Raw genomic sequence first — 27694 nt, 5'->3', positions numbered from 1 at the left:
GGGGTGGTGAGCAGCTGAGACAGGACCCCATGGGAGGAAGCGCTGAGTGACACAGTGTGCGCTGTTGAGGGAGGCAGGAAGGCACACAGCACCTGGGGAGCCGCTCCCCCCGAGAGCATGACCCCGAGGGCGGGTGAAGCCAGGGGCCCCAGGGTGAACACAGGAACAACCACCCAGCCAACTCAGCCAGTGACGCAGCGACTCGGCCCCTCACTGAGGGCCGGGCAGAGAAAGGCTGGCCAGTTCCAGGCATGGAAACTTCATATCTCAGTCTCTGGCGTTGTATACAGACCTGGTGTTCGGTAAGAAAAGCACAGGACTCACAAAAGAGCAAGTAAAAACAGCTTCCTGCCAAGAGACAGAGCAGCAGAGCCAGAGTCCGATGACCTGAATGTTGAAACTGTCAGGCGGAGATTCTGAGTCATTAGGGTTAATTTGTTGAAGGCCCTCGGAAACCGTGTGGAACAGATGGGCCCTCAGTGGAGTGGGGGGAGCTGCTTGGAAGGACCGTCTAGGAGACCCAATCATGGTGACAAGAAGGACACTCTTGACAAACATGACGGCACTGCGTGACAAGGGCCTCAGCCGAGGGAGGCGGCGCTGGGACCACCCAAAGAGAGGAATGGGGCAAAACCCCAAAGAACAGGGTACCTGCGGTGTGGGGCAGCACCCAGCAGTTTGAAGGGATGACAGTATAATGAAAAACAAAAAAAATGCAGATGCAAGCTTTCTCAGAGAACCCCAAGCAGGGTAAGTAACAAACCTGCCCACAGCAGAAAACTCCAGAACACATTTTCAAACTGCTAAAAAAACAGAAGAATTTATAGGCACACATTGCAAAGAAACAAAAGTGGGAATTCTAGCAGCTGTCTCATCAGAAACGGAACCAGAGAGAGTGGAGCAATGTCTCTGAGGTGCTCAAAGGAAGAAACTGGCTTCCCAGAATCTACCCAGAAGAAATCTCAGAAATGAAAGAGACTTTCAAACTGAATAAACTCATCACCTGCAGACTCGCACAAGAAGTGCTGAAGGAAGCTCTTCTGACAGACCTGGGTCTGCACACACAAAATGATTTCTAGACTTGAAGGTAAATATACATGGTGTCGTTTTTCTTATTTTTAATCACTGTTAAGGTACTGAGTTTCTAAAGCAAAAATAATACTGATGTATCATGGGCTTCAGGACAGCAACACGAAGACGGGGCAGCCAAATGAAGTGAGTCTGTTTGTGGGTTAACTGACATCAAGTAAAGGTGTGTGCTGCAAATAGCTCTTTCAAAAATGTAGAGAGGGGTAAGCATAGAGACCAGTGTTTAGAGAAAGTGCAGAGTGGTGGTCACCTGGGGCTGGAATTGGGGAAGGGGGAGATGCTGGCTAAAGGCATGAACTCTCGGGTGAGACTGACACGCTGTGACGCTGTATCACATGAGAGATTATCTCAGGGGTTGGGAGGGTTGTGGTCGGGGGTCCAGGTGTTCCTGACGCCATGTAGAGCATATCCCAATGTATAAATGTGTCATGTATCAACTTGCACAGTGTTACCTGTCAGTTACATCTCAGTAAAAAGACGGTGGACCTAAAGACAGTGAAATGGGGCAGGCAGTCAGAGCTGGATCCCTGGAGCCCAGGCTGACCCACTGCCTCATCCTGGCCTGCTGGTTATAGCCACAGTAAGTATGGCCACAGTGGGTGAGTGCTGAGTAGTCGCTGCGGACTCTGTCATCCCTACCTTTTCAGAAGAGCTTGCTGAGCTCTGGGCCTGGGAGACAGGGTGGCCTCAGGGAGGCCAGTGGGGACTGGTATCCCGGGAACTGGGCTGGAGCTGCAGCAAGCAGCAGGAATCAGATCCATCAAACAGAAAACATGGATAAAATGGTACTTAAAGTTTCAGATTTTCTTTCCAGCAAGGAAACTCGGTCTTAAAAAGGCAAGGGGGAGAGGATGCCAAAAAACCCCACGTAAACTTACACAAAAGACCAGTGGAAAAAATGACCAAAAGATTATTTTTGTCTGTGGAAAGCTATATAGTCAGGTCAGGCATGCATTTCCCTGTGTTTTCAGCAGCTCCCACTCCCCCCCTACCCCCCGCTTCAGACGGGGTTCAGAGAGCTGCAGAGGGAAGGAGAGTCTGCACACCTTTGGAACAAGCCTACTTTCATGTCACAAGCACATTGGTGCAGCTCAGAGCTGTGCCAGGACTCTGCCGGCATCCAGCAGGGCTGCCCGGAGACGCTGCACCAGGCCGTCCCCATTGCCACAGGGGGCCCCCTGAACAGCAGGTCAGAGCTCTGCCTTCAGACAGCTGAAGCAGAGCCAGGCTCTGGAAGAACCATGTTTTGGGCAGGATGTATCGATCCCCCATTCTCAAGGGTTGAGGTCCAACCCTGAGAACCTCTAAGCGCGACACTGTTTGCAGGCTGACAGACATGATCAAGTTCAAGTGAGGTCATGAGGGCCCTGGTGGCCTTATAAAGGGAACTTTGGACAGAGACACACATTGGCTGTTTGCACCCCAGGATGAGGGCGGGGCAGCCCTTCCCGTCACTGCTGTGGCAGGAACAGCCCTGCAACACCTAGGTGGGGAGGCAGGAGGGTCCAGAGCTGAAACTGCCCAGTCTGGGAAGCAGACAGGGCTTGTTAACGGGATGGGGAAAGAGGGAGTGTCTTGCCTGTCTGCACCTCCAGGAATGTGTGTGTGAACCTTTGGTGCATGTAAGTGTGCCAGGCAGTTTGGGGAGATACAGGATGAATGGTTTGCATAATCTTGTGTTTATCTATGTAGCTGCATAGAATAGTTTTGTATTCTCAGGTTTAAATGCTACTAAAATATAGGTTTCGTTGCTCATATTGATATAAAATATATGTATAATATATATAAATATACAGAGAATATATATATCATATAGATATTGGTATAAACATATGGGCTTCCCCAGTGGTTCAGAGGGTAAAGAATCAGCCTGCAGTGCAGGAGACCTGGGTTCGATCCCTGGGTTGGAATGATCTCCTGGAGAAAGGAAAGGCTACCCACCCCAGTATTCTTGCCTGGAGAATCCCCATGGACAGAGGAGCCTGGTGGGCTACAGTCCACGGACTCACAGAGTCGGACATGACTGAGCGACTACGCACACACGTAAAATATATGTAACATCAAAAATTTGTGAATGCTCAGATACAGTGTTACCAGTCAAAATCCATAAAATTTACCAAGTAGGTCTGAAAGAAAAGTTGATGTAAAGAAAAATGCTGAACAGTAGTGCAGGTTGGTGTCTAAATGAGCACACTCCTGCCTGTGAACTCATGGCATGGTCCCAGGCTCTCCAAGCAGCTTGATGCCTGGGCTGAAGCTTCTGTCCACCCCACGCCCCTGACTGGTGGAGGCAGCGCTGCACATAGACACGTACAGGGCACACACAGGCACACTGCTTCATGCCTTCCCGAGGAGACACGGAAGGGAATGGGTTTTGTGAGATTGATGCAAGCTGGCACAGCCCTAGTGCCCCATGTGTTGGCCACATGCAGAGCCCGCCACCTCTGTCCACATGTGATCTCAGATCCGCGGAGACCAGGCTTGGAACCCAGGGGCAGCAGGAGCCGTGAAACTGGGTGGTCACCACAGGGAGACACGACCCAAACCAGGACAGTGAGGAACGGGCAGTGTGGGAGGTTTTATTTCCGCGAAGGGGCCCCGGGGCTGAGTCCAGCAGGGGCGGTGCCTTTACCGAAGGTGCGTTGAGGTGACGGTGACCTACAGTGGAGACCTGGGGTCAAGAACGGGGTCCCTGGCCCTTTTCCCCAGCTCTTCTCCCCTCCGCCCCCATCACCTCTTCCTCCCCTTCTGCCCACCCCCGTCCCCCACTTCTCTCCCTCTCCTCCCTCACCATTCCCCCAGGTTCACGTGGCCAGGCCTCCTTCCTGCGCTGGTGTGTACACCACCTCGATCCCGCCGTTCGCAGCGCGCACGCAGGGTTGCCCGGCTGTGCTCTGGCCCTGGCGAGCCCTCCTCCCTGTGCGCTCGGACCCAGGTGTCGGGGGCGCGCCTGCGCTCTCCTGGGTGGGCGCCCTGCACTCCGGGAAGCAGAAGCTACATGTCTCCACCGGCTCAGGCGGCGTCCCTGCCACGCAGCCGGCTTCCATCCAGTGATCTGTGCAGGGAGGAGAGGGCGTTGGCCTCGGCGCGGACCCCTCCTCCTTCACCCTCTCCCCCAGGCAGCCCGGCCACGCCCTCCCCTTTTGCAGGGGCGGATGTGCAGGTGCGGGCCTTATAGTCCCAAAGCGCCAGGGGACCCACCACCTCCAGTTTTAGCGCTGTGGGCCCCGCACCCCCACCCCACCCCATACGTCCACCCACCCTTCCTCAAGCCCCTGCTCTTCTCGCCTTGATGTTTGACCTGGTTCATCTAGTCTGAGTGGGTGCTGCACCTACCAGCCCCAGGCCTCCCCAGGAGGAGCTGCCTGGCGCTGTCCACTTAGAAACGGGGCAGGGCCAGAACAGAGAGATGCCTGGGACCCCAGTGAACACTCACCCTTGGAAGTCTTGGCCTGCGTGGGACACGGCCGTGGGCGGGTCGGGAAGGAGACCTGGACCCCCCTCCTCTTGAGGAAGCAGGCCACGGCCAGTAGGAAGCAACAGACGATGGCACAGAGACATAGGCCCAGCGTGCTGTAGACCAGGGCCAGCTGGTCAGCGCTCAGCTTCAGCCCTGCAGGCGCTGCCGGACAAGGCCGGGGTGAGAATGAGAAGGGCCTCCCTGAGGCAGCTCTCCTCAGGGAGCAGCCCCTCCTCCTCCATGCTCGCTCTTGCCCTGTCAGCCCAACGCAAGCTCTGTGGTTACCCTTCACCCCCTTGGAGGGTCAGGCTCAGCCTGCTCCCACCCCGGCCTGGAGCAGCCTCTGAGATGGTGGAGCTGGACACCGTTTTTGTTGTCTCGTCTCCTTTGGCGTGTGACTTGCGGCAGTACCAGAGGTGGCTGGGTGAACAGGGAGATAGCTATCCAGGGAGGGTGTGTGTCTGTCTGACCTGGGGGCACAAGCTTCGAGAGAGAGACAGTGCAATTGCTTCTGAGTTCGGGGGGCAGGGGTAAAGCCAGGGGCCCTCCCTGAGCCGGGAGACTCAGGGGTAGTCCATGGCTACATAGCTGTAAAGCGGAGGAGGCAGGGGTTCAGTGTGTTCGCAGGGTTGTGCAGCCGCTGCCTGTGTGCCTGGGGGCGGGCCCAGCGCCGCACCCATCGTGGTGAGCCCCCTCTCCCAGGCTCCACTAGGCTGTCTCTGCACCAGTTCTGGCCACCGACAGACCCTTGCAGCACGGGGCCTTTGTGTCAGCCCCTTAGTGTGTTTCCGAAGCTCAGGCCTGTGGTCACGTGTGTCATTTGTCTGTCCACAGGGAACACTGATGTGGTGTCAAGCTTGCAGGTTTCCACGTGGACCTTGTGTTCACTCTCATGGACGCATCCCGGGGGTGGAGTGCGGGGCAGATGGCAGCTCTGTGTTGAGCTGTTTGACGAGCCTGACGGTTTTCGACAGTGGTTGCACCGTCTTATGGTCCATCTTGCAGGAAACAAAACTGAGCCTCAGAATCCCAATTGCAGAGCTGCAATCAGTGGCAGGCCTGATGGACGCCAGGCCAGGGCCGGGCCAGCCACACACATACATGATGAGCGTGGACACTGGTCCTCTTCCTTACACACACTCCCGAGAGAGAGCTGTATAAAATGACTGCTGGCCTGTGCTGCCTTGATGTTTACAGAGCTCTGAGTGGGCTGGTGTCACCACCTCAGGGCAGCAGTGCTGACCAGAGCTCAGAGAGGCCGTGGGTGGGGGAGGGAAAGCAAAGACCCTGAGTGAGGCTACAGATCTGGAGGCCGAGATCCTGAGAGGTGAGAGGATCTAGGGAGAGGTCACAGGGTGTGCAGAACCAGGTGACACCATGTTTCCCAGCTCCCAGGTGTCCCCGTCTGCTCCTACACACCCCAGGATAAAGGGAAACCATCAGGCTGGCTGGACAAGCCTTCCCGTCAGAGGCAGAATTACCAGCCACCAGCGTCTATTCTCTGACGCTGCTCAGTACACAGGACCGCCAGGTCAATTCACAACCACACGTCTGCATATTTCAGGTGTTTTCAGCGTGAATTCCAACGCTCAGACTGACTGGAGACTGGCTGCTGGCATTCGGAGATGGTTCCTGATTTCCGCCCTCAGGTCAGGCTGGGCTGGGCCCCCCGTTGTGCCCAGCAGAACGTAGCCAGGGTGACACAGGGCCTGGCTTGTGCCCCGAGGAGGCCTGTCAGCTGCTGCTCTGCTTTCTTGTGTGCCCTGAGCCTCCATGTGAGAAGCCGGCTGAAGAAGCCCCATAGAGGGTGTCCCCCTTGAACTAGAACGAGGAGAAGCATGGTTCAGTCACCGCAGCATCAGGGCCAAGCCTCTAGGTGACTCCATCCACAGCACCATCCACTTGCCATGGTGACCCTCGGCGCCATCAGCAGGGACCTGCCCTCCAAGCCCCCCGAGCCCCTTCCTCTCCCTGCCCAGACCCCCAGAACCAGAAGTGAGAACAGGGGTGGTCTCCTGCTATCTGAGAGTTCAGCTGCTTTCAGATGCCACACTAGACAACCTGAGCAGGGACCCTGCTTCTGAAGGGCAGGTTCTGCCTTCTTTCTGTCCCTTGGCCCAGACCGAGATCTGGGGCTTCCCAGGGAAATGGAACTAGTTCCTGCCTGACCCCCCTGGCCCCTGCCCATGCCTCACAGAGGCCCTGGCCCGAAGAAGAAGTGCAGTTAAAACCACAGAACATGTCACCTTCCAGCTGCACCCAGGCTGGAGACGCGGGCATGCTTTCAGAGTCTCCCAGACTCTGCACTATCACTTCCGGTGACGTGGATGCAGTCCTTGACTGAGGACCAGCTGCATGATGGATACTGAGATGGGCCGGACCTCAGGGGCAGGCAGTGAGGAGGGAGGGGAAGGCGGGCACTTGGGGTACAGCCTGGGATGAGATGTGCTTCGATGGGAACACCTGGGAATTGACAACCCCGCCTCCAGCAGGCGTTGCTTCTGGGAAGAGTGCCCCAAACCTCGGTCTTAATGCCTTTTCTCTCCCATCACAACTCATGCATGTCACCCCTTCCAGACAGGAAAGAGCGGGGAGCCTGCTGGCTGCAGATGGGAGGACAGGGTCCCCACCTCTGCTCTGCTTCCTGTGCTCAGTCACCAAGCCATTCAGGTCTGCAGCTTGGTTACTGCCCTGTCTCGGCCCTAGTGACCTGGCCCTGGGATGGAGCGGTCTGGCCCGGTGCCTCTGTCTGCTGACCCCAGGCCCAGGGACTTCTGTCTGAAAAGGACTTGACCTCCGTGCTTGCCTGAGAACCAGGCTGGCAGGTGCAGTTCTGAGCACTGCCACCAGGGGCAGTGCTGGGTTCATTTCCAAGCAGGTTTTCCAGGAATCAATGCAAAGAAATAGAGGAAAACAATAAAATGGGAAAGACTATAGATCTCTTCAAGAAAATTAGAGATACCACAGGAATATTTCATACAAAGATGGGCACAATAAAGGACAGAAACAGTATAGACGTAACAGAAGCAAAAGATATTAAGAAGAGGTGGCAAGAATACACAGAACTATACAAAAAAATCTTAATGACCCAGATAACCATGATGGTGTGATCACTCACCTAGAGCCAGACATCCTGGAGTGTGAAGTCAAGTGGGCCTTAGGAAGCATCACTATGAACAAAGTTAGTGGAGGTGATGAAATTCCAGCTGAGCAATTTCAGATCCTAAAATATGATGCTGTGAAAGTGCTGCACTCAATATGCCAGCAAATTTGGAAAACTCAGCAGTCGCCACAGTACTGGAATAGGTCAGTTTTCATTCCAATCCCAAAGAAAAGCAATGCCAAAGAATGTTCAAACTACCACACAATTGCACTCATCTCACACGGTAGCAAAGTAATGCTCAAAATGCTCCAAGCTAGGCTTCAACAGCACATGAACCAAGAAATTTCAGATGTTCAATCTGGATTTAGAAAAGGCAGAGGAACCAGAGATAAAATTGCCAACATCCGTTAGATCATCGAAAAGGCAAGAGAATTTCAGAAAAACATCTGCTTTATTGACTACGCCAAAGCCTTTCACTGTATGGATTACAACAAACTGTGGAAAATTCTTAAAGAGGTGGGAATACCAGACCACTTGACCTATCTCCTGAGAAATATGTATGCAAGTCAAGAAGCAACAGTCAGAAATAGAAATGGACTGGTTCCAAATCGGGAAAGGAGTACATCAAGGCTGCATATTGTCACCCTGCTTATTTAACTTATATGCAGAGTACCTCATGCAAATTACCAGGTTGGATGAAGCACAAGCTAGAATCAAGATTGTTGGGAGAAATATCAATAACCTCAGATATGCGGGTGACACCACTCTTATGGCAGAAAGCAAAGAAGAACTAAAGAACATCTTGATGAAAGTGAAAGAGGTGAAAAAGTTGGCTTAAAACTCAACATTCAGGAAACTAAGATCATGGCATCCAGTCCCATCACTTCATGGCAAATAGATGGGGAAACAATGGAAACCGTGAGAGACTTTATTTTTGGGGCTCTAAAATCACTGCAGATGGTGACTGCAGCCATGGAATTAAAAGATGCTTGCTCCTTGGAAGAAAAGCTATGACCAACCTAGACAGCATATTAAAAAGCAGAGACATTACTTTACCAACAAAGGTCCATCTAGTCAAAGCTATGGTTTTTCCAGTAGTCATATTTAGATGTGAGATTTGGACTATAAGGAAAGCTGAGCAAAGAATTGATGCTTTTGAACTGTGGTATTGGAGAAGACTCTTGAGAGTCCCTTGGACTGCAAGGAGATCAAACCAGTCCGTCGTAAAGGAAATCAGTCCTGGATATTCATTGGAAGGACTGATGCTGAAGCTGAAACTCCAATACTTTGGCCACCTGATGCAAAGAACCGACTCATTGGAAAAGACCCTGATGCTGAGAAAGACTGAAGCCAGGAGGAGAAGGGGACGACAGAGGATAAGACGGTTGGATGGCATCACCGACGCAATGGACATGAGTTTCTGTAGGTTCCAGGAGTCGGTGATGGACAGGGAAGCCTGGCGTGCCGCAGTCCATGGGACTGCCAAGAGTCGAACACAACTCAGCAACTGAACTTTTCATTTGATTTGTTCAACCCTTTACACTTTTTTCAGAACCAGTCTCACCTGGAAACTGCTGCTGCTGGGCTGGAACTCTGGCCGGCTAGACTGGCAGCGCTGTGACCATCCTGAGGGCCCTAGTGGCTTTGGTTCAGCTGGTGGCCAAGGGAGGACAGGATTTGAGCCTGGGCCCACGGCCACTGGTGCTCATGATCAGGTCTGCCTTCTGGGGGAATGGGGCAGACACTTCGCCTCCATGCTATTGGCTGCTGCCGGACCCAGTGGAATGTTTGGCCAGCATCCCTGCAGCCCTGGCCCAGCAAGCGGGCAGGCTGGGGAGGAGTGAGGTAGGTGCACAAGGCTGTCTGCACCTCTTCCCTGGCTTCAGGCCTGGGGGCAGCCCTCGCAGTGGTGACGTCACATGTGGCAGTGGCGGGGATGGGAAAAGAAAACACTCCATGCCCCAAGATAAGCAAAAAGCCAGGGACGAGACTGACCACCAGGCTACCATGCCACTGTGCCCCTAAGGAGCCCCCTAGGTGGGCACCCCCCACACACGTGACCTGATTTGTGAGAAAGGAGCCTTTGTGGATGTGACCAAGTTAAGGGTCTGGGGAACTTCCCTGCTGGTCCAGTGGTTAAGAATCTGCTTTGCAGTGCAGGGGACAGGGGTTCAATCCCTGGGCCGGGAAGTTCTCACATGCCATGGAGCACCTAAGCCCATGTGCCACAACTACTGAAGCCCGTGCACCACAGCTAGACAGCAGCCCACAAGTCACCACGAGAGAAAACCTGCTGGCAGCAGCAGAGACCTAGTGCAGCTGAAAATAAATAAATAAAGTTGGGGAAAAAAGAATCCATCTTACAATGCAGGGGGCGGGGGTTCAGTCCCTGTTTGAGGAACTAAGATCCCACGTGCCACAGAGCTGTTAAGCCTGAGAGCTGCAGCTACTGAGCCCTGAAAGAGCCTGCATGAGGCAGGGAAGATCCTGTGTGCCACAACGGAGATCCGATGCAACCAAAACAAAACTTCTTTTAAAAAATGTAAGGATCTGGAGGTGAGGCCACCTTGGATGAGGGTGGCCCTGAATTCAGTGACAAGTATCCTTAGAAAGAGGAAGACAGACCCACAGAGAAGCCCCGTGAAGACAGAGACAGGAGGGAAGTGGCCACAGGTGTGGACGCCTGGAGCCCCAGCCCAGCTAAGCTTGCACTGTTGCCATCAAACAAAGGAATGGCCTTTCCCAGAGACGTGGAGTGGGCCGAGGTGGGGGTTGGCAGGGTGCGGAGTGAGTTGGGGGGCAGGATGTGGGGAGCAGGAGGGGATGGAAAGAGGTCAGCTCTGCTGTGTGACCATCCTCCACGCCCCACCCCACCCCCCCCTCAGGACCCAGGGCCTGGACTCAGCACCTTCTGTTTACAGTCCTTGCAGCCCAGCTCTGGCCTCACCTGCACACACACGTGTTGGGACACAGTGGGACACATGTAAGTCCCAGACCTCCAGAGGGACACGGTGTAGGGCAGACATGGGCTGTAGGCCCTGATGAGTCTCCGTTTCTCTGAATGGAACTGGGGGTCTTGCTCACAAGCTGGCTGTGTTGGTCACTCGTGGCCCTGTGTTCTGAGAGCTCATTCAGGGTTGTCAGGAGACTCCCAACTGTCTGGTCTTTTTTTCTTCTGCTTCTTTCTTCTTGCCCACAGCCTTCTGTAAACTTTGCCTAGTTTTTCTTCCTGTGATGACCACCCCACAGTCTGGCTTCTGGTTATTTGCATGGACTGGACTCCTGCTTCGCAGCCCCTCCTTATTGAGGCCTGGTGCCTGCCTTCCACCCACTTGGACTGTGAACAAAGCGCAGGCCAAACACAGCAGGTAGCTTACCTGGACCTGCATCCAAGCCTCTGTGCTCTGGCACCTGGTGCCTCCCCAGGGTGTCTGCTCGGGTCGGGGCCTCTCCAGCCCGCTGTCTCCTGACCTCTGGTAGGAGGCTCACTTGGCTCCTCAGCGTCTTCTCACAGTAGTGTGTGCACTGCTTGGGGTGACGTCCGCAGATGGAGGCACAGCTGACGCAGTCCCTCAGGAGCAGGTCATAATACCTGCCTTGCTCTTGGCGGCAACTGAGTGACTCTGGGAGACAGAGATCAGTGATGTTACTGGGGGATGGACACACACAGGACCTGCCGGTCTGGCCTCAAAGGGCATCCCAGTGAAAAAAAATCCTAGTCCACTTCCCCAAAAGCAATTCCAGAGTAATCCCAGTCCTTTTCCATGATGCAAACACTAGATGGTACCTTGTCCACTGTGTACTGTTAAGCTGCACTGCATGTGTTTTGATGTGTAGTATTTTTTTCTATATCTAGTTTAAAATGTTATTTTTCATTAGTATTTGTTGTTTGCTCTACATATTATTTAAAAGTACATTTCCTAGTACTAACCATATAAGGATTTTCTAGTTATATTTTACCATTGATATCTAAGTTATTACATTGTCACAGGAGTTCTTGGTTGGATTTTTCAAATCTCATAAAGGAGAAGCATATCTCTTATAAATACAAGGAATGGAGAAGGAAGCCAGCATACCCTTTGGTGAGTTGGGGAGGGGCCTGGACAGGAGGTGGGAAAGCTTGAACGACAGTGTTCTTCCTGTCCTAATAATAAATGAGAGTCACAGGAGCTCAAACATGTATCACTACCAGGGGCAGAAGCGAAGCAAAACGAAGGCCATCCACACTTGCTCAGAGAGCAGTGCTGAGTGCATTACAGACCTGCCTTTTTGCAGGGCGGGTCTCCTTTGTCTCTAAGGAGGATTCTGTTCCTATGGAACTGTGACCTGGAGGCAAGTTTGCAGGCAGTACCAGAAGCCAGACCTTGAAGCTACTCAGGCTTGGGGCACCCTCATCCCCACTTCACGTGGCACCTGGGTCTCTCTGTGACTCAGTCTCCTGTTTTCCAGGAGAGGGATAGTCACAATATAATATGGTCATTTCTTACAGTTGCTATGAGGATCTGAAGTCCCTGACACATAGTGAATAATGCTAAAGGTTTAAGTAGAATATTCACCACGCCTCTTTGCAATGCAGACATGCCAGCCCTTGTGTCCTTTTCAAAGTAGAGAACAAGACCAGGGAGGCATAGATCTGGGACCTCCCCTTGCCCTGCCCTGGCCCTGGCCCCCCAACCCCAGCACAGGGGGAGTTAGCCTAGTGGTGGCCTTGTCTCAGGGTTGCCATGACCTCCTAGCCTCCTCGGGTCCCCCATATGCCTGTGTAGGTGACAGCTCCGCAGGTACCGCCCTCACTGCCAGACCTCACAGACTCCCCACTGGGCCTCAGCGTTTCTGCTGTGTTTTCCGGGTCTCGTGCCTTAGTCCACACTGGTCCCTTCTCAGGGGGCGCCCTTGCCCCTCATCCGGCCTCCACATCCTCAGCCTTCAGTGATCAATCTCAGGTGGTGCGTCCTGCAAGGAAACCTCCACGCTCCTCAGCCCATCAGCCACGGTGCTTTATGGTTCATCTTTTAACCATGAAATGTAGTCATTTCCATTCCTCTTTCCACGGTTTGTCGGTCGACATAATGAATGACCACCTCACTAAAGGATAGTGGCCCAGAGTCATGGTGTTGGTGCCAGAGAGTCATTTTTCAAATCCTATCTCTTCCACTATTACGCTGTGTGTTCTTGGGCAAGTCACTTAGCCTCTCTGATCCCTACTCTGCCAGTATTTTATGAAGCCCTGTGTGTCAGGCACTGTGCTAGGCTTAAGAAAGGAATTGAGCCCACAGTCTAGTGCTTGAGACACACGTAAAACAAACCCACAGGAAAGAACATGATACAAGTCATGATGAGTTCCATCAGGCAAGCAAAATACATTTGTCAAGACAATCAGAAGATGGCATGAGTGTAGACGATGTTAAAGAATTACTTCTGGGAGTGATAAAATGTTGAGTTTGTATTTTGAAGGCCTATGTATTAAGGATTCATGATCCACTATTCACAGGTAAAACGATAAAGTTCTTGGATTTACTTTAAAATACACAAGTTAAAACAATGATTGGGGACCGAAAAAGCAGTATTTCTAAAGCTGCTGATGGGTAGACGGGTTTGTCACGCTGTTCTCTCTCAGTTTGATAACTTCTATAGTAAAAAGACTCAGAAAGAAGTGCAAGCAGAGAACGTAGAAGGAGGGCCCACTCTCCATCCGGCAGTCAGAGAAGAGCTCTGACTTGGTGCTGAGACCTCAAGGTCAGGCAGGAGGGAGCCCTGGTTAAATATCCCTGTGCAAAGGCCCTGAGGCAGGAAGGAACAGGGCACCCCGGGGAAGCTGCAAGCTGGCAGGAGGGTCGAGAGGCAGAGGGTCCCACACTGTCTGTCCTCCTCCACCCCCCTCAGGCCCCATGTGTGAGGAGTAGAGGCTGCTCGCCTGCAGCGAGGGCCTGGGCCCCAGAACTCACTGCAGAAGGCCGCACAGGTGCGCGGAATCTGGCTGCTGCAGATGGGTTTGCAGGAGACGCAGGTGTTCAGCAGCGAGTCCCAGTACTGCTCTTCGGGGCAGGGCTCCATGGCCACCCCCCGCCGCGGGCCCTGTGGGGCTGAGAGGCGGAAGCGTGAGGGCAGCTGGAGGCCGGAGCCCAGGCGGCCTCCCACTCTGTGAGTGGAGGGGAACAGACAAAGCTGGCCTCCTCCCCAGCAACGCTCGCTGGGCAGCCGGGACCCGCCACACTGAGCCTCGGTTTCCCAGCCAGGACTCGTTGGTTCGGAGGCCCCTCCCGAGACAGCGCGCCTTGCTCGGCCCTGTTCTCTGCCCTTGCGGGCACGCGCCTTCACGGGGTCCTTGCGTGCGCTGGTCCCTCCGCGTAAGATGCTCTTCCTGCTCCGCGGCTGCTCACTTCCTCCTGACCCGTCGGATCTGTTTCAACTTCGTTCCCACGGGGAAGCCTTTCTGACACCCTGTCCTCGCCCCACCTCTGCATGTACTCCCGTCACTGACCTCACCTCCCTGATGTCTTCCGGGTAACCAGCAGTGCCTGGCAGGCACAGGCGCTACTTGTTTGCTGCTGGGTCCCCAGGATCTCAGTGGTGCCTCGGACATCACTAGGTGCTCATTAAATGAATGAATTAGAAAGAAAAGCAGACCGAGCCAGTGCCTAGCAAACAGCAGGCACTCAATAAATGTCCTTTTGTGTCCCTTCTGCTGAGACACACGGTGACACATCTCAAAAGCACAGCCTGACAAACCTATCCATGTGTGCACACCTATGCCACAGCCACCGTGTCAAGGTGGTGAATGTTTCTTGCCCCCTGGTGACTCTCGTGGGCCCCCCACCCAACACCTGCTCCCAGTGGTGACTCCTGGTCTGAGCTTGAGAACTACAGGCCCGCAGGATGCTGGCACCGCCCAGTCTTGAACTTCTGTGTATGGTTCTTTGGCTCCACAAGGCGCCTGGGACTTATCCCAGCTGGTCCCGTGTTGCTGAGTCTTTTCTAAATTTTTGTCTGATTTCATGGCATTTGCATCCGCAACAACTTCTCTTAAACATATCGTGAGGTTTTTGCTTATTCTTTAATGAAAAACCACCAAGAAAAGACCAATGGCTCCCACTTGACTTGGCAGCTTAAGCACGGGGGCTTATCTTCCTTCCCTCCTGAAACCAAACTGAAAGGACAGGGAAAGAGAGTTGTCCTCGGGGTCTTCCCTGGTGACTCTGGTAAAGAATCCACTTGCCAACGCAACAGAGGTTCGATCCCTGATCCAGGAGGGTCCTACATGCTGCGGAGTAGCTAAGCCCGTGCACCACAACTATTGAGCCTGCGCTGTAGAGTCCGGGAGCCACAACTGCCGAAGCCCGAGTGTCTTTGAGCCTGTGCTCCACTCGAGCTCATTCTCCACGATGAGAATCCCAAGCACCGCAACTAGGAAGTAGCCCCCGCTCAGCGCAACTAGAGAAAAGCCTATACAGCAACGAAGACCCAGCACAGCCAAATAAAAGAATAAATAAATAATTTTTAAAAAATATAGTCATCCTCAAGAGTAGAATGAAGAAGTAGCTGCAGCAGGGGATAAATGACAGCAACATCTTGGAAGACGGAAAGCAGGTGGCCTGGGGTGACTGGCTTCAGGTGATGTCTCTCTCTTTTGAAGTTCACAGGGGAAGAAGCAGAACTGGGTCACCGAACCTTAGGACGCTCCTAGAGCTGGAGGCTCTGGTGCCTCTGACAGCCGGGATGGAGTGCAGAACCATGGAATGGGGTTGGGGGAAATTTACACAAAGAGGGCTTGACCCCAGGCAGGTGATGGCCCCTCACCCACCCAAGCAGGAGGTTGGGGGTCACCTCAGACACAACTGAGGGTAGCTTTGAGGTCCACTGTTCCCCTAGCCCATACCTCAGAAGTGTCATGGCTAGGCCTGTAAAAATGCATCCTTCCCCATTCTGCAAGTGGCAGAAAACCAGCAGACTTGGCTCTGGAAAAACTGACTCTGGGACAAAGCAAGCACAGGAAACCCACCCCAAGCCAATAGAGACAATGCAGGGAACAGAGGAAAACTAAGAGACAATCAGCAGACATCCTCAGAAAGAGAACTTATGCATCCATGAAAAAGATAATGTGCTACTTTTATTTTAGTTAGGATCTTAGTTCCCCAACCAGGAATCAAACCCAGGCCCTTGGAAGTGAAAACACGGACTCCTAACTACGGATGCCAAGGAGTTCTCAATAATGTGCTACTTTTAAAGAATAATATGCATAGAACAAATAAGAATGACTAGAAGTTTAAAAATATAATAGCTAGAATCAAAACATCTATAGAAGGGTTATAAGATGTAATTAAAGAAACATCCCAGAAAATAGAGAAAAGATATGAAAATATGGAATTATTTCAGGAGATATAAATGTTGACCAATGGCAGTTTCAAAGACATGTTTGAAAGACATTAGCCTCCAGATTCAAAGAACCAATCAGGTCTCCTGCACAATAAGTTCTCTCAAACCGATACCCATCATCGTGAAATTCAGAAGCAACAGAGACTTGGGGAAAATCTTTGTCGGGTCACTGGCTGACTGCAGAGATGAACAGAAACTTTGGTGACCACACACAAGGAATACATACTTTACAAAAATAGTTTGGAAAAGTCACAGACTCCAGCTCTCAACAACAACAGCAAAATCAGCAATCCCTGAGGAATGAGGGAATTAAATTTCCAGAGTTACCACAACATAACGCTCAAAATATTCAGTTCTCCAAAAAAGTACAGAACATGCAAAGAAACCGGAAAATATGGCACATTCACAGAGGAGAGAAAAAAAAAGAATTTGACAGAAACCATCCCTAGGGGAAACCTAGACATTGTAAATACTATTCAAAGATCTTAGATCTACTGTCTTAAATGTGTTCCATGAGCTAAAGGAAACCATGGACAGAAAACTTAAGGAAATCAGCAAAAGGATGTATGAACAAAATGAGGATATGAATAAACAGAGCAATTGTAAAAAAGGAACCAAAATACCCTTCAGTAGATGACCTGATAGATAAACTGTGGCTCATCCAAACAATGGAATTTATTCAGCACTAGTAAGAAGTGAGCTCTCAAGCTATGAAAAGACATGGAGGAACCTTAAATGAATATGACTAAGTGAGAAAAGCCAAGCTAAAAAGTCTACACACTGTGATTCAGCCATGTTACATCCTGGAAACAGAAGACAAATCAGTGGTTGTCAGGGGTTGAGGGAGGGAGAAAGTTGGAGCAGAGGGTCTATACAGAGCCGTGAGACTCTTCTGGGTGATACTGTCATGGTGGGTGCAAGTCCTTCCTTATACGTTTGTCAGCAGCACCGAGAGTGAACTCTGATGTAAACTGTGGAGTCTGGGTGAAAACGATGTGTTAATGTAGCGATGTGCCACTTTAGTGCAGGATGCTGTTAGTGAGGGAGGCTGTGCTTGTGTGGGGGTAAGGAGTATATGGGACTTCTCTGTAATTTCCACTCAACTTTCCTGTGAACCCCAAACCATTCTCAACATTCCATTAAAAGATGGAAATGAATTCTGGAATTGGGAAGTCCAATACCTGAAATGTAAAGACTCCCCAGAGAGGTTCAGTAGCAGATCAGTAGCCAAAAGAAAGGATCAGTGAGCCTAGAGATAAGACTATTGAACTATTTAGAATGAGAAGCAGAAACAAAGAATGATGAAAAGTAAACAGAACCTGAGGGACTCATGATGCTGCTGCTAAGTCACTTCGGTCGTGTCTGACTCTGTGCGACCCCATAGACGGCAGCCCACCAGCCTTCTCCGACCCTGGGATTCTCCAGGCAAGAACACTGGAGTGGGTTGCCATGTCCTTCTCCAATGCATGAAAGTGGAAAGTGAAAGGGAAGTCGCTCAGTCGTGTCCGACTCTTAGTGACCCCATGGACTGCAGCCTACCAGGCTCCTCCGTCCATGGGAGTTTGCAGGCAAGAGTACTGGAGTGGGTCGCCAGTGGGGTCCATCAAATACACCACTGTATGGAATCATTTGGAATTCCAAACCCCAGAGGGAAGAAATAATGGCTTGAGACTTCCCAAAACTTAGCAAAGACACGTATATACATGTTTGAGAATCTCAGTGGACTCCAAACAGGATAAACTTAGAGACCCATTTAGACACACTGTAATGAAATCGTGGAGATCCAAAGACAAGGAGAGAATTGTGAACTATGAAAACAACAGCAAAGAAACTAACTCCTCCTCCCTTATTCGAGGAGTCAGACATTTAAGGAAACCTTAGCTGGATTGACTAAGAAAGAAATAGAGGAAACCCAAATTACCAAAATCAGAAATGAAAGTGGGACATTGGTATACATTTTCTAGATTTTAAGAGAGTACCATTAACTGTTGTGCACCAACCGATTGGGTAATCTAAATAAGTAGACAATTCCTAGAAACATGCATGTTTAGATCTGAATGTATAGATGTATAGATCTGAATAGACCTATAACAAGTAAGCAGGGTGAATCAGTGATCAGAAACCTTCTGGCAAAAAGCCCAGGACTCAACGGCTTCCCTGGAGAATTCTACCAAACGTTTAAAGAAGAGTTAAAACTAATCCTTCCCGTACTGTTGCAAAAAAGTTGAAGAGAGAGCACTTCCCGAGAATGAGTGACCAGTGAATAGGCCAGCGTTATACTGATGACAAAGTCTAATAAAGACATTGTCAGAAAAGAAAATTGCAGACCAATATGCCTTATGAATATAGATGTAAAAATTCTCAACAAAATATTAGCCAGTCAAATCCAACAGCATGTTAAAAAAATTATACATTATTAACAAGTAGGATTCATTCCTTCCCAGAATGCAGTGCTATGTTCAAATATGAAAATCAATTGATGTATATTACTACATTACAAGAATGAAGGAAAAAACTACAGGGACATCTCAATGCAGAAAAACCATTTAACAAAATTCAGCACCTTTTCATGATGAAAGCATTCATTAGAGTGTGAATAGATGAGAACCTCCTCTACATGATAACAGCCATATATGACAAACCCATAGTTGACATCACACTCAATGATGAAAGATTGAAAGCTTCTCTCCTATGACTGTTAACAAAATAAGAATGCCGACTCTTATTACATCAATTCAACATAGTACTGGAAGTTTCAGCTAGAGCAATTAGGCAAGAAAAAGAAATAAATGTATTCAAATTGGAGAAGAGAAAGTAAAATTATCTGTTCATAGATGACATGATCTTATATATAAAATCTCTAATAATTTCAAACACTGAAAACTGTTAAAGATGAAAGCTCAGCAAGGTTGCAAATACAAAATCAACACACAAAAATCAGTTGCATATACATATATTTGCAGTGAATGATCCTAAAAGGAAATTAAGAAAACAAATCTATATACAGAGGCATAAGAATGAGTTAAATACTTAGAAGTAGGAAGGACTTCCCTAGTGGTCCAGTGGCTAAGACTCCGTGCTCCCAATGCAGGGGACCCAGGTTTGATCCTTGGTCAGGGAACTAGATCCCAGATGCTGCAGCTAAGACCTGGCACAGCCAAATACATATATAAATAAACAAGTGAAAAATACTTAGGAGTGAATTTAACCAAGGTGACAAAAGAAGTATACCCTGAGAACCCGAAAACACTGCTGAAATTAGAGACGATCCAAAAAAAGACATCCCATGTTCATGGGTTAGAAGAGTTAATGTTAAAATGTCAGTACCACCCAAAGTGATCACAGATGCAATATAATCTCTAAGAAAATCCCAATGACTTTTTTACACAAATTAAAAAACTCTCCTCCTAAAAATTGCATTTGACCCTGAATAGTCAAAACCACTTTGACTCCGCCACGGGTGTACATGTGTTCCCCATCCTGAACCCCACTCCCACCTCCCTCCCCATTCCATCCCTCTGGGTCATCCCAGTGCACCAGCCCCGAGCACCCTATCTCATGCATTGAACCTGGACTGGCGATTCATTTCACATATGATAATATACATGTTTCAATATGTACACCCGTGGCGGATTCATGTCAATGTATGGCAAAACCAACACAATACAAAAAAGAGAAAAAAAATTAAAAAAACACCTTGAAGGAGAACAAAGTTGGAGGACTCATATGCCCTGATTTCAAAACTTACTACAAAGCTAAACTAAGCACTGTGTTGATGAAATAAAGACAGATGGTCAGACCTGTGAATAGAATGCATGCACGCATGCTAAGTTGCTTCAGTCATGTCCGACTCTTTGCAACTCCATGAACTGTAGCCTGACATTCTCCGCTGTCCATAGGTTTGTCCAGGCAAGAATACTGGAGTGGGTTGCCATGTCCTCCTCCAGGGAATCTTCCCAACCCAGGGATCGAACCCATCTTATGTCTCCTGCATTGGTAGACGGGTTCTTTACCACTAGTGCCAGCTGGGAACCCCAGTGAATAGAACAGAACCTGGAAGTAAGCTCTCCGTCTGCGTACAGTCAATTGATTTTCAACAAATGGATGAGAGGGGAAAGCAGGTCCATTGCAGCCAAGAGGTGCAGGTAGAAATTCTGAGAGTGGTGGTGGAGAACGTCCTGGGACTTGGCAGGAGGCTGAGCGGGAGCTGTAGCTCAGCTAAAATAGGTGGGAAGCGTGAGGAACATCTCCAGTGGAAACTCAACTGCAGATAAGGGAGTCTGGTTGCCCAGTTGAGAGGCTGGATCTACCACGGATCTGGGGGTGAGTTACTGGGGTGAGCTGCACATGGCTTAGCTATGAACACAGTTTACATCATCATAACGATTGAACACCAGTCAGGGAATAACTCAGACTTTGAATTGTGTCTACTGTAGAACAGTCACTCACCCGTGACCGGGGACACCCTTTGACCACTGTTGTAAACAGGGCAATGACAGGACTTAAGTGACAGGAAGGAAGGAGGGAGAAAAACTGCAGAGGGTTTTGCATCTTGGGCAAATGGCTTAGCTGGCAGCAAAGTGGGCAGTCTATCCCTGAGCATCTGGTGGGCTGGGGGGTCCGAGAGAATTTGAGCAGTTTCATCATTTGGGGCGACACGTGGGAGAATGGCAGTGTTTATAGTCTCTCTTTTATGAATCAGGAAGAAGGAGGAAGAGGAGAGGGGGAGGATAAGAAGGAAGAGAGAAAGGTGAGGATGACTGTTCCTCCCTGTTCCTCCTGTTGTTAGTTTTGGCCTCCTGTTGGCTCATTCTGAAACCTGATTTGCCGCGTTTCAGCGACAGAATGTGTGTGGGGGCTTGGGGGCAATGCAGCTGAGTCACCACAGTCAGCCTGGGAAAGCTGGTCAGCATCGCCCTGGTTCTCCTACTCTGTAAATTGGACTGTGTGCGCTCCTTTGCAGAGGAGGTTTCCTTAAGGACATGCATGTGACATGCATAGAGTTGACCCAAGACACAGCTGCCAGGTAGTAGTTATTATTTGGATAAAGTGCTTTAAAAACATAATGGATTAATTATAATCATTTCATAATCACCAAACTCGTGCTCCGGACCTGAGAACTGCCCCCAGAACCTCAACTTGTGGCCGAAACACTGTAATTTCCCAAAGACATTTGTCCCTGCAGCTGCCATGTCGCCTGAGGCCTCTGAGATGTCTCAGGTATGCCTTCCTGGATGGCCATGTAGTCTGAGCACCCTCTACCTGGTGGCATTTCTTTCTTTTTAATATTTATTTATTTGGCTGCGCCCGGTCATTGTGGCACTTGGAATCTGCAGACTGTTAGTTGTGGAGTGTGGGATCAAGTTCCCTAAGGAGGGATGGAGCCTGGGCCCCCTGCACTGGGAGTGCAGAGTCTTAGCCACTGGACCACCAGGGATGTCTCAACCTGCTGATGTTTCTTATTTTGAATTGGATATTTGGGGGTGTGGCCATCTGCCTCCTTACACCTTCTCATCTGTCTCTGAGCCCACTCTAGTGGGCATCCATAGTACTGGGCCCAAGCAGGTCCTGAGCAAGTGCTCACAGAGCCATCCTCAGGGAGGACGGGTGGAGTGGGAAGCAGTCCTCGTTCCTGCACTGTGCGTCCACTGATACACTGATTGTGATGCTGCTGAAGAAGAGGAGTGAGGATGCTCTCCCTCTATTGCTCTGGAAAGAATTCTAAGATATATTAAGCGGAAAAACAAACAAAAACCAAGTTCCATAACAGCATGGCTTATAGAGTCCCTTCTTCTCTCTCTTTTTGCAAAAAGGGAGAAAGTTCTAATCTACACTTACGGGTACATACATAAAGAAACACTGTAAGGAAACATAGAAAACCAAAAACAGTGTTTTAAATAAAATACTTAAGAATACATTGAATGAAAGAAGTACAAAATTTGTACATTGAAAAACTACAAAACATTCCTGAAGACCTAGATAAATGGAAAGATATCCCACATTCATAGATGGAAAGACTTAATAGTGGTAAGATAGCAATATTCTTGAAATTATTCTACAGATTCAATGCAATCCCAATCGAATTCCCAGATAGCTTTTCTGCAAAACATGACAAGCTGATCCCCTAAAATCATATGGAAATGCAGGAGACTCAGAAGAGCTGAAACACTCTTCAAAGAGAGCAAATTGGGAGGACTCACACTTCCCAATTTCAAAATGTACTACAAACTCACACGATGTGGTGCTGGCATAAGGACAGATGTGGGTCAATTAAATAGAATTTAGAGTCCAAAACTAAAGCCTAGCATTTACAGTCAGTTGGTTTTCAACAAGGGTACCAAGAAGATTCAACAGGAAAAAGTAGTTTTCAACAGTGCTGAGACAGCTGGATAGCCACTTTCATAAGAGTGAATGTGGACCTCTGGCTCACAGCAGAAAGTAACTCACAGTGGCTCATAGACCTAAATGTAACTAGACAACTTTTAGAAGAAAACAGGAGTAAGTCTTCATGCTTTGGGGCTAGGCAGTGAGACCAGATGCACAAATGATTAAAGAGAAGATTGAGAGATAGGGCTTAATAAAAATTTTAAACTTTTGTGTTTCACAGAACACCATCAAGAAAATAAAAAATAGTTCATGGACTTGGAGGAAATATTTGCAAATTGAGTATCTGATAAGGGATTTGTATCCAGATGATAGGCAAAAACTTTTGCAACTGAATAATGAAAAGACAAATAACCCAGTTTGAAAATGGGTTTGGGAGTTAACGAGACTTTTCCAAAAAGCTGTGTGAATGACTAATAAGCACATGGGAAGATGCTGAACAGCATTTGTCGTCAGGGAAACAATCAAAACCGAACTGAGCCACCTGCGGGGACGGCAGAAATGAATGCACGGACAAGTGTTAGGGAAGGTAGGGAAGAACGGAACCCTTGTGTGTTCATCAGGATCTCGAAAACAGTACAGCCACTTTGGAAGACAGTCTGGCAGTTCCTCAGAATGTTAAACACAGAACGTCCATAGTAATGTAGGAGTGTGTGCTCTGTCGTGTCAGACACTTTACGACCCCATGGACTGTAGCCCACGGGGCTCCTCTGTCCATGGAGTTTTCCAGGCAAGAATACTGACGTGGGTTGCCATTCCTCCTCCAGGGGATCTTCCTGACCCAGGGATCGACCCTGTGTCCATTGCATCTCCTGCGTTGCAGGCAGATTCTTTACCACTAGTGCCACCAGGAGCCATAAGAGATGCGCTCCATCCATACAACGGGATGTGACTTGGCCATGAAAAGGTGTGAAGTACTGACACCCTGCCACATGGATGAACCTCAAAGTCATTGTGCTTGTGGAAGAAGCCAGTCATCAAACAGCACATTCCATTTTTAGAAAATGTCCAAAATAGGCGAATCTAGAGACAGTGGCAGCCTGGGGCTGGGGGTGGGGAGGACTCAGGCGCGATGAAAATGCTCTAAAGTTAGATTGCAGAGATGTTGCACAACTCTGTAAATATACTGAAAACACTGAGTTGTAGATTTTAAACTGGTGAACTTTATGTCACGTAAATTCTCTTAACAAAGCTATATATTGCAGAAGAGACAGGAAAACTGGGCAGATGGAGGACCTGAAGGAGAGGAAGGCTGTGTTCTGTACCTTTTATACTTTCTGGGCTCCCAACCTGGGACTGGCATCTATTCATGAAGCAAAGGACCTAAATTAGGGGTTTGGGGTTAGCAGATACACACTGCTGCTGCTGCTGCTAAGTCACCTCAGTTGTGTCCGACTCTGTGCGACCCCATAGACGGCAGCCCACCAGGCTCCCCGTCCCTGGGATTCTCCAGGCAAGAACACTGGAGTGGGTTTCCATTTCCTTCTCCAACACGCTACTTCAGATACAACTAACGAGACAGCAAAAAAACCCAAGATACACACTGCTGCTGCTGCTGCTAAGTCACTTCAGTCGTGTCCGACTCTGTGCGACCCCATAGACGGCAGCCCACCAGGCTCCCCCGTCCCTAGGATTCTCCAGGCAAGAACACCGGAGTGGGTTTCCATTTCCTTCTCCAAAACACTACTTCAGATACAACTAATGAGACAGCAAAAAACCCAAGATACACACTACTATGTATAAAATAGATAAACAACAAGATCCTACTCTATAGCACAGGGAACTATATTCAGTATCCTGTAATATCCATGGTCGTTTTGCTATACAGCAGTAATTAACACAAACATTGTAAATCAATTATACATTAGTTAAAAAAAAAAAAAAGCCAAAGGGCCAAACAGAATTGAAGGCAGACTCCTGATGGTCCTTCCTTCGTTTGGGGAGAAGGGAGGGGACACCAGCCACCCCCCAGCCCTCTGGGAGGTGATGGCTGGTGGACAGAGGTAGATGGGAGCCACCTAGACCCACTCATGGTCGAGAGGCACTGAGCCACTGGGCCAGATGACAGCCGCCCGGCTGACCAAAGGGCGTTGTCCCTGCCCACCCCTCCTCCACCCCCGGGACCTACGTAAGGTTCCAGAACCATCCTCAGCCCCAAAGAAGGGCAGGAGACACCCGAGATTGATCCTGGCCGGCGGGATAGGGAAAGAGGGAGGGCTCTTGCAGGCCTGGGCTCCCCTGCGCCCCAGCCGTCTGCCGTCTCCCTCACTCGCCTGGCCTTGTAGGCATTGGACGGAGAAAGGCCCCTGTGGTCAAGTTAGTTTGAAAAATGCTGGGCTAAGGAAAGTCAGAGTTTAGTTTTGTTGTTTCCAACTGCAGTCCTTCTCAGAGCCTTCGCCTATGGCCCTTCAGATGGGGCTCTGGCGGGTTCAGGGCCTGGCTGCGTTTTCTCAGGGATATCTGGTAGGGCAGAGGCAGACCTTTGTTTTACAACCGAGGGAGAGGAGCCCAGAGAGCTGAAGGGGCTCCTCCAGGGTGAGAATCTTAACCCCCGGCCAGGCATCAAACCCGATCCCCTGCATTGGGAGGGGAAGACTTAACCACCGGACCACCTGGGAAGTCCCACCCCTTACTCTTGTAGAATATCTCTACTTTCTTTAATGTCCTTTGGGGTTTTACCACTTCTTAAACAGGTGGGTTAGATCATTTAAAATGTTTTTTTCCCAGGCAAATACACAGGCTTTCCTAAGGAGTCATAATTAGCAACACAGCGAGTCAGTGCACTACAGAAGCCAGGCCCGACTCTGCTGCTCCTGCGGGCTCTGGCAGTGCCAGGCCCAGGTCTGGCAGGCTCCTGACTTGTGGACCTGAGGGGTCCACCCTGTGTCGAAGCGACCCCTGGTCCCCGCCTGGTCCAGCTCTCTCAGAAGTCTCGTATATTCGAGCCTGTAGCTGGGGACACGTCTTGGGATGTGGCTGCCCCCCACAAAGAGAATCACAGAAGGGCTGTTCTCCTTGCCTGGCATGTGAGGATGGAACAGCCTGGCCCTGCACAGCGAGGGACCTGGGTGCTGCCTTCTGCTTTGGCCTTTGAACAAAGCTTCAAAACCTCCCCTGATAAAAATTCTACAGGATAAATGATCTGGTTTCTTCGATTAAAGAAAAGCAGCAAGGGAAAACATGAGGCATGATGGGAATGTTCTAGATTATAACATGTAACCAAAAGGATGGCGACTGGGTCCTGACTTGAACAAACCAGCTGGAAAAGACACAAGACAGCCAGGAAGTGTGAACGCAGGCACTCGGTGACACTGAGGAACCATTCTTTGCAGAAGTCGTCCTGGCATGAGGGCCTTTGGGGTTTTGTTTTTAAGAGAGAGATCCGGAGGTATTTACAGATCAAAACTGTGATGATCTTTGAAGGCCCCGGCAGGGCCCAGCGGTCCTGGAAAGCACATGCTGGGCCATGTCTGTGGGAGGCTCCTTAAGCTCTCCTACTTTTGCATGTGTCGACTTCAACAGAATAGAATTCTATGTCAATAGAATATCTTAAAAATGTCCTGGCCCACCCGGCTCTGGGTCCTGGGCAGTAGAGGGACTTCCTGCCCATGTGGCTGACCCTCCGGCCTCGTGGCTGCTCCCCTGGAAAGCAAGACCAGCCCCCACCCTGGGCCCCCAGTCTCTGGGCACTCCACGTGCAGGGGTGTAGGAAGCCCCAGGGGGCCCCGAGCTCATCCATCTTCCATAGGTGCCATTCCCTCTGCACCCCCAAGGCCACACGGAGCCCCCAGCCAAACCCCCTCGTGCCCCTCCCCTCCCCGCACCGCCTTCCCGGCTACTTACTCGGCTCCTCCTGGCCCGCCAGGCCGCGGCCACCTTGCCCTCTCCGGCCCAGGCCACTCATTACTCAGGACGTTTATTCTTAGCCCAGATTTGGTTAGTGCCCGGCTGCACTTCCTGGGTTTTCCCCCCACCTATAGGATGTAAATCAGCGGCTCCCTCCTGCCGCACCTGCGCCGTCTGTCTAGGCCAAGGGGGTGGACTTGCCTGACGCTCCAGGAGCCCTGAGTGCTCTCTACCGAGCCCCTGGGTGCACTGCACATGCCAGGCTGCAGCAGGTGGCCCAGCCCTCTTTCTCAGCAACCTTGTTCTCTTTCATTGCTCAGTCATCTCCTCCTCTTCCTTCTTCAGGCCCACCTCCTTCAGGAAGTCATCCCTGACTGCCCCCAGGCCAGGTGAATTATGATTCTCTGTGCTTCCCGACCCCTGACCTGACTCCCAGCAGAGCAGTCGTGAGGCTGAACTAGAGGTGGACAGACTGGGCTGGGGTCTTGGCTCAGCCACATCCCAGCAGGAAGCCTTGGTGGCAATTTAGTACTTAACTTATCTGTGCCTCCATTTCCCCTTCTGTGAAGTGTGTGTAAAGGCAGCCTCTGGTTCACAGGTCACAGGTGGTGATGAGAAGGGGCTGAGTGCACCGTCAGGCCTCAGGGTGGTTCTCAGGGCTCAACGTCTGGGACGAGCACTGCGGCCCCTGTCAGCGTCACTTTTCATCCCCCCGGATGACAAAGTCTTAAATGTGCTGACCTGGAGAGTGGAGGAAATCTGGGGAGGCACGAGCCCTGGCCCGTGGGAGAGAGTGTGTTGGTACCTCTGTGTGGATGGCAACTCAGTTGGTACCTCTGATGTGGATGTCCACATCAGGTAACATGGAGAACCTACGCCTGACCCATGAGCCAGGAGCTCTTCTCCAGGGGCCACAGGCACCCACGGAGCATGCCCAGCAGAGCACGGTTGTTGTGGAAACGGTGCCAGTACCCATGAGGCAGCAATGGCCAAGCACACAAGGCTCACAGGCACAGCCTGGAACACAACACAGCCATCATGAACAGTGAGACAAGTCTGTACCCGGGGATGTGGAGAGATTGTTAAGACTGATGGTCGAATAAAAAAAAAGTAGTTTGCAGCATGATTCTTGCAGTAAGAGACCTTGCAGTGAAACAAAGACAAGCAGGCCTCCTCACCCACTTGCACACCCCCAGGGCTGGGGCTCTCACCACCTCACAGAGAAACTGGCTCCCAGGAGTGAGCAGATGGTGTCTCCAGGAACAGACCCATTGCACCGACTGCTGTCTCTATGGCCACACACGGTCTCATCCTTTGGAGTTCTAACATCAGCAAAGTTATGCATGAAATGAAAAACAAGATCCACCCTGGTTCTGGGCAATGAGAGCTGAAGTCTCAGGTCCCCAACCACCAGTATCACTACTGATCACAGCTTGTTA

General features: G+C 50.4%; 1 protein-coding gene across 2 annotated transcripts; it reads right to left on the bottom strand.

Moving 5' to 3' along the window:
* Nucleotides 1-3646: 3646 nt before the first annotated feature.
* On the bottom strand, nucleotides 3647-26318 carry TNFRSF13B (TNF receptor superfamily member 13B). Of its 2 annotated transcripts, XM_024980816.2 has the most exons (6): nucleotides 26253-26318; nucleotides 13598-13735; nucleotides 11030-11275; nucleotides 4526-4711; nucleotides 3881-4144; nucleotides 3647-3747 (listed from the first exon to the last, which is right to left on the bottom strand). In XM_024980816.2, exons 1-5 carry the CDS (start codon nucleotides 26311-26313, stop codon nucleotides 3894-3896), a joined length of 882 nt encoding a protein of 293 aa, XP_024836584.1. In that variant the 5' UTR covers nucleotides 26314-26318; the 3' UTR covers nucleotides 3647-3747; nucleotides 3881-3893. The 2 variants fall into 2 exon arrangements, with proteins under 2 accessions (XP_024836584.1, XP_024836586.1); XM_024980818.2 differs by lacking the exon at nucleotides 13598-13735.
* Between the last annotated feature and the right edge of the window lie 1376 nt (nucleotides 26319-27694).

Source organism: Bos taurus, chromosome 19 (assembly GCF_002263795.3).
Source record: "Bos taurus isolate L1 Dominette 01449 registration number 42190680 breed Hereford chromosome 19, ARS-UCD2.0, whole genome shotgun sequence".
Taxonomy (NCBI): domain Eukaryota; kingdom Metazoa; phylum Chordata; class Mammalia; order Artiodactyla; family Bovidae; genus Bos; species Bos taurus.
Note: the sequence above shows the minus strand (reverse complement) of the source record. Positions and strands in the feature narration are given on the sequence as shown.

What these genes read in the sequence shown, in the direction of transcription:
- TNFRSF13B (XM_024980816.2), bottom strand. Translation starts at nt 26,313, where the DNA reads ATGAGTGGCCTGGGCCGGAGAGGGCAAGGTGGCCGCGGCCTGGCGGGC. An exon ending in CACCTGTGCGGCCTTCTGCA is followed by an intron (nt 11,276 to 13,597) that starts GTGAGTTCTGGG and finishes TCTGTCTCCCAG; the next exon opens with AGTCACTCAGTTGCCGCCAA. An exon ending in AGGCTTGGATGCAGGTCCAG is followed by an intron (nt 4,712 to 11,029) that starts GTAAGCTACCTG and finishes CTTGTCCGGCAG; the next exon opens with CGCCTGCAGGGCTGAAGCTG.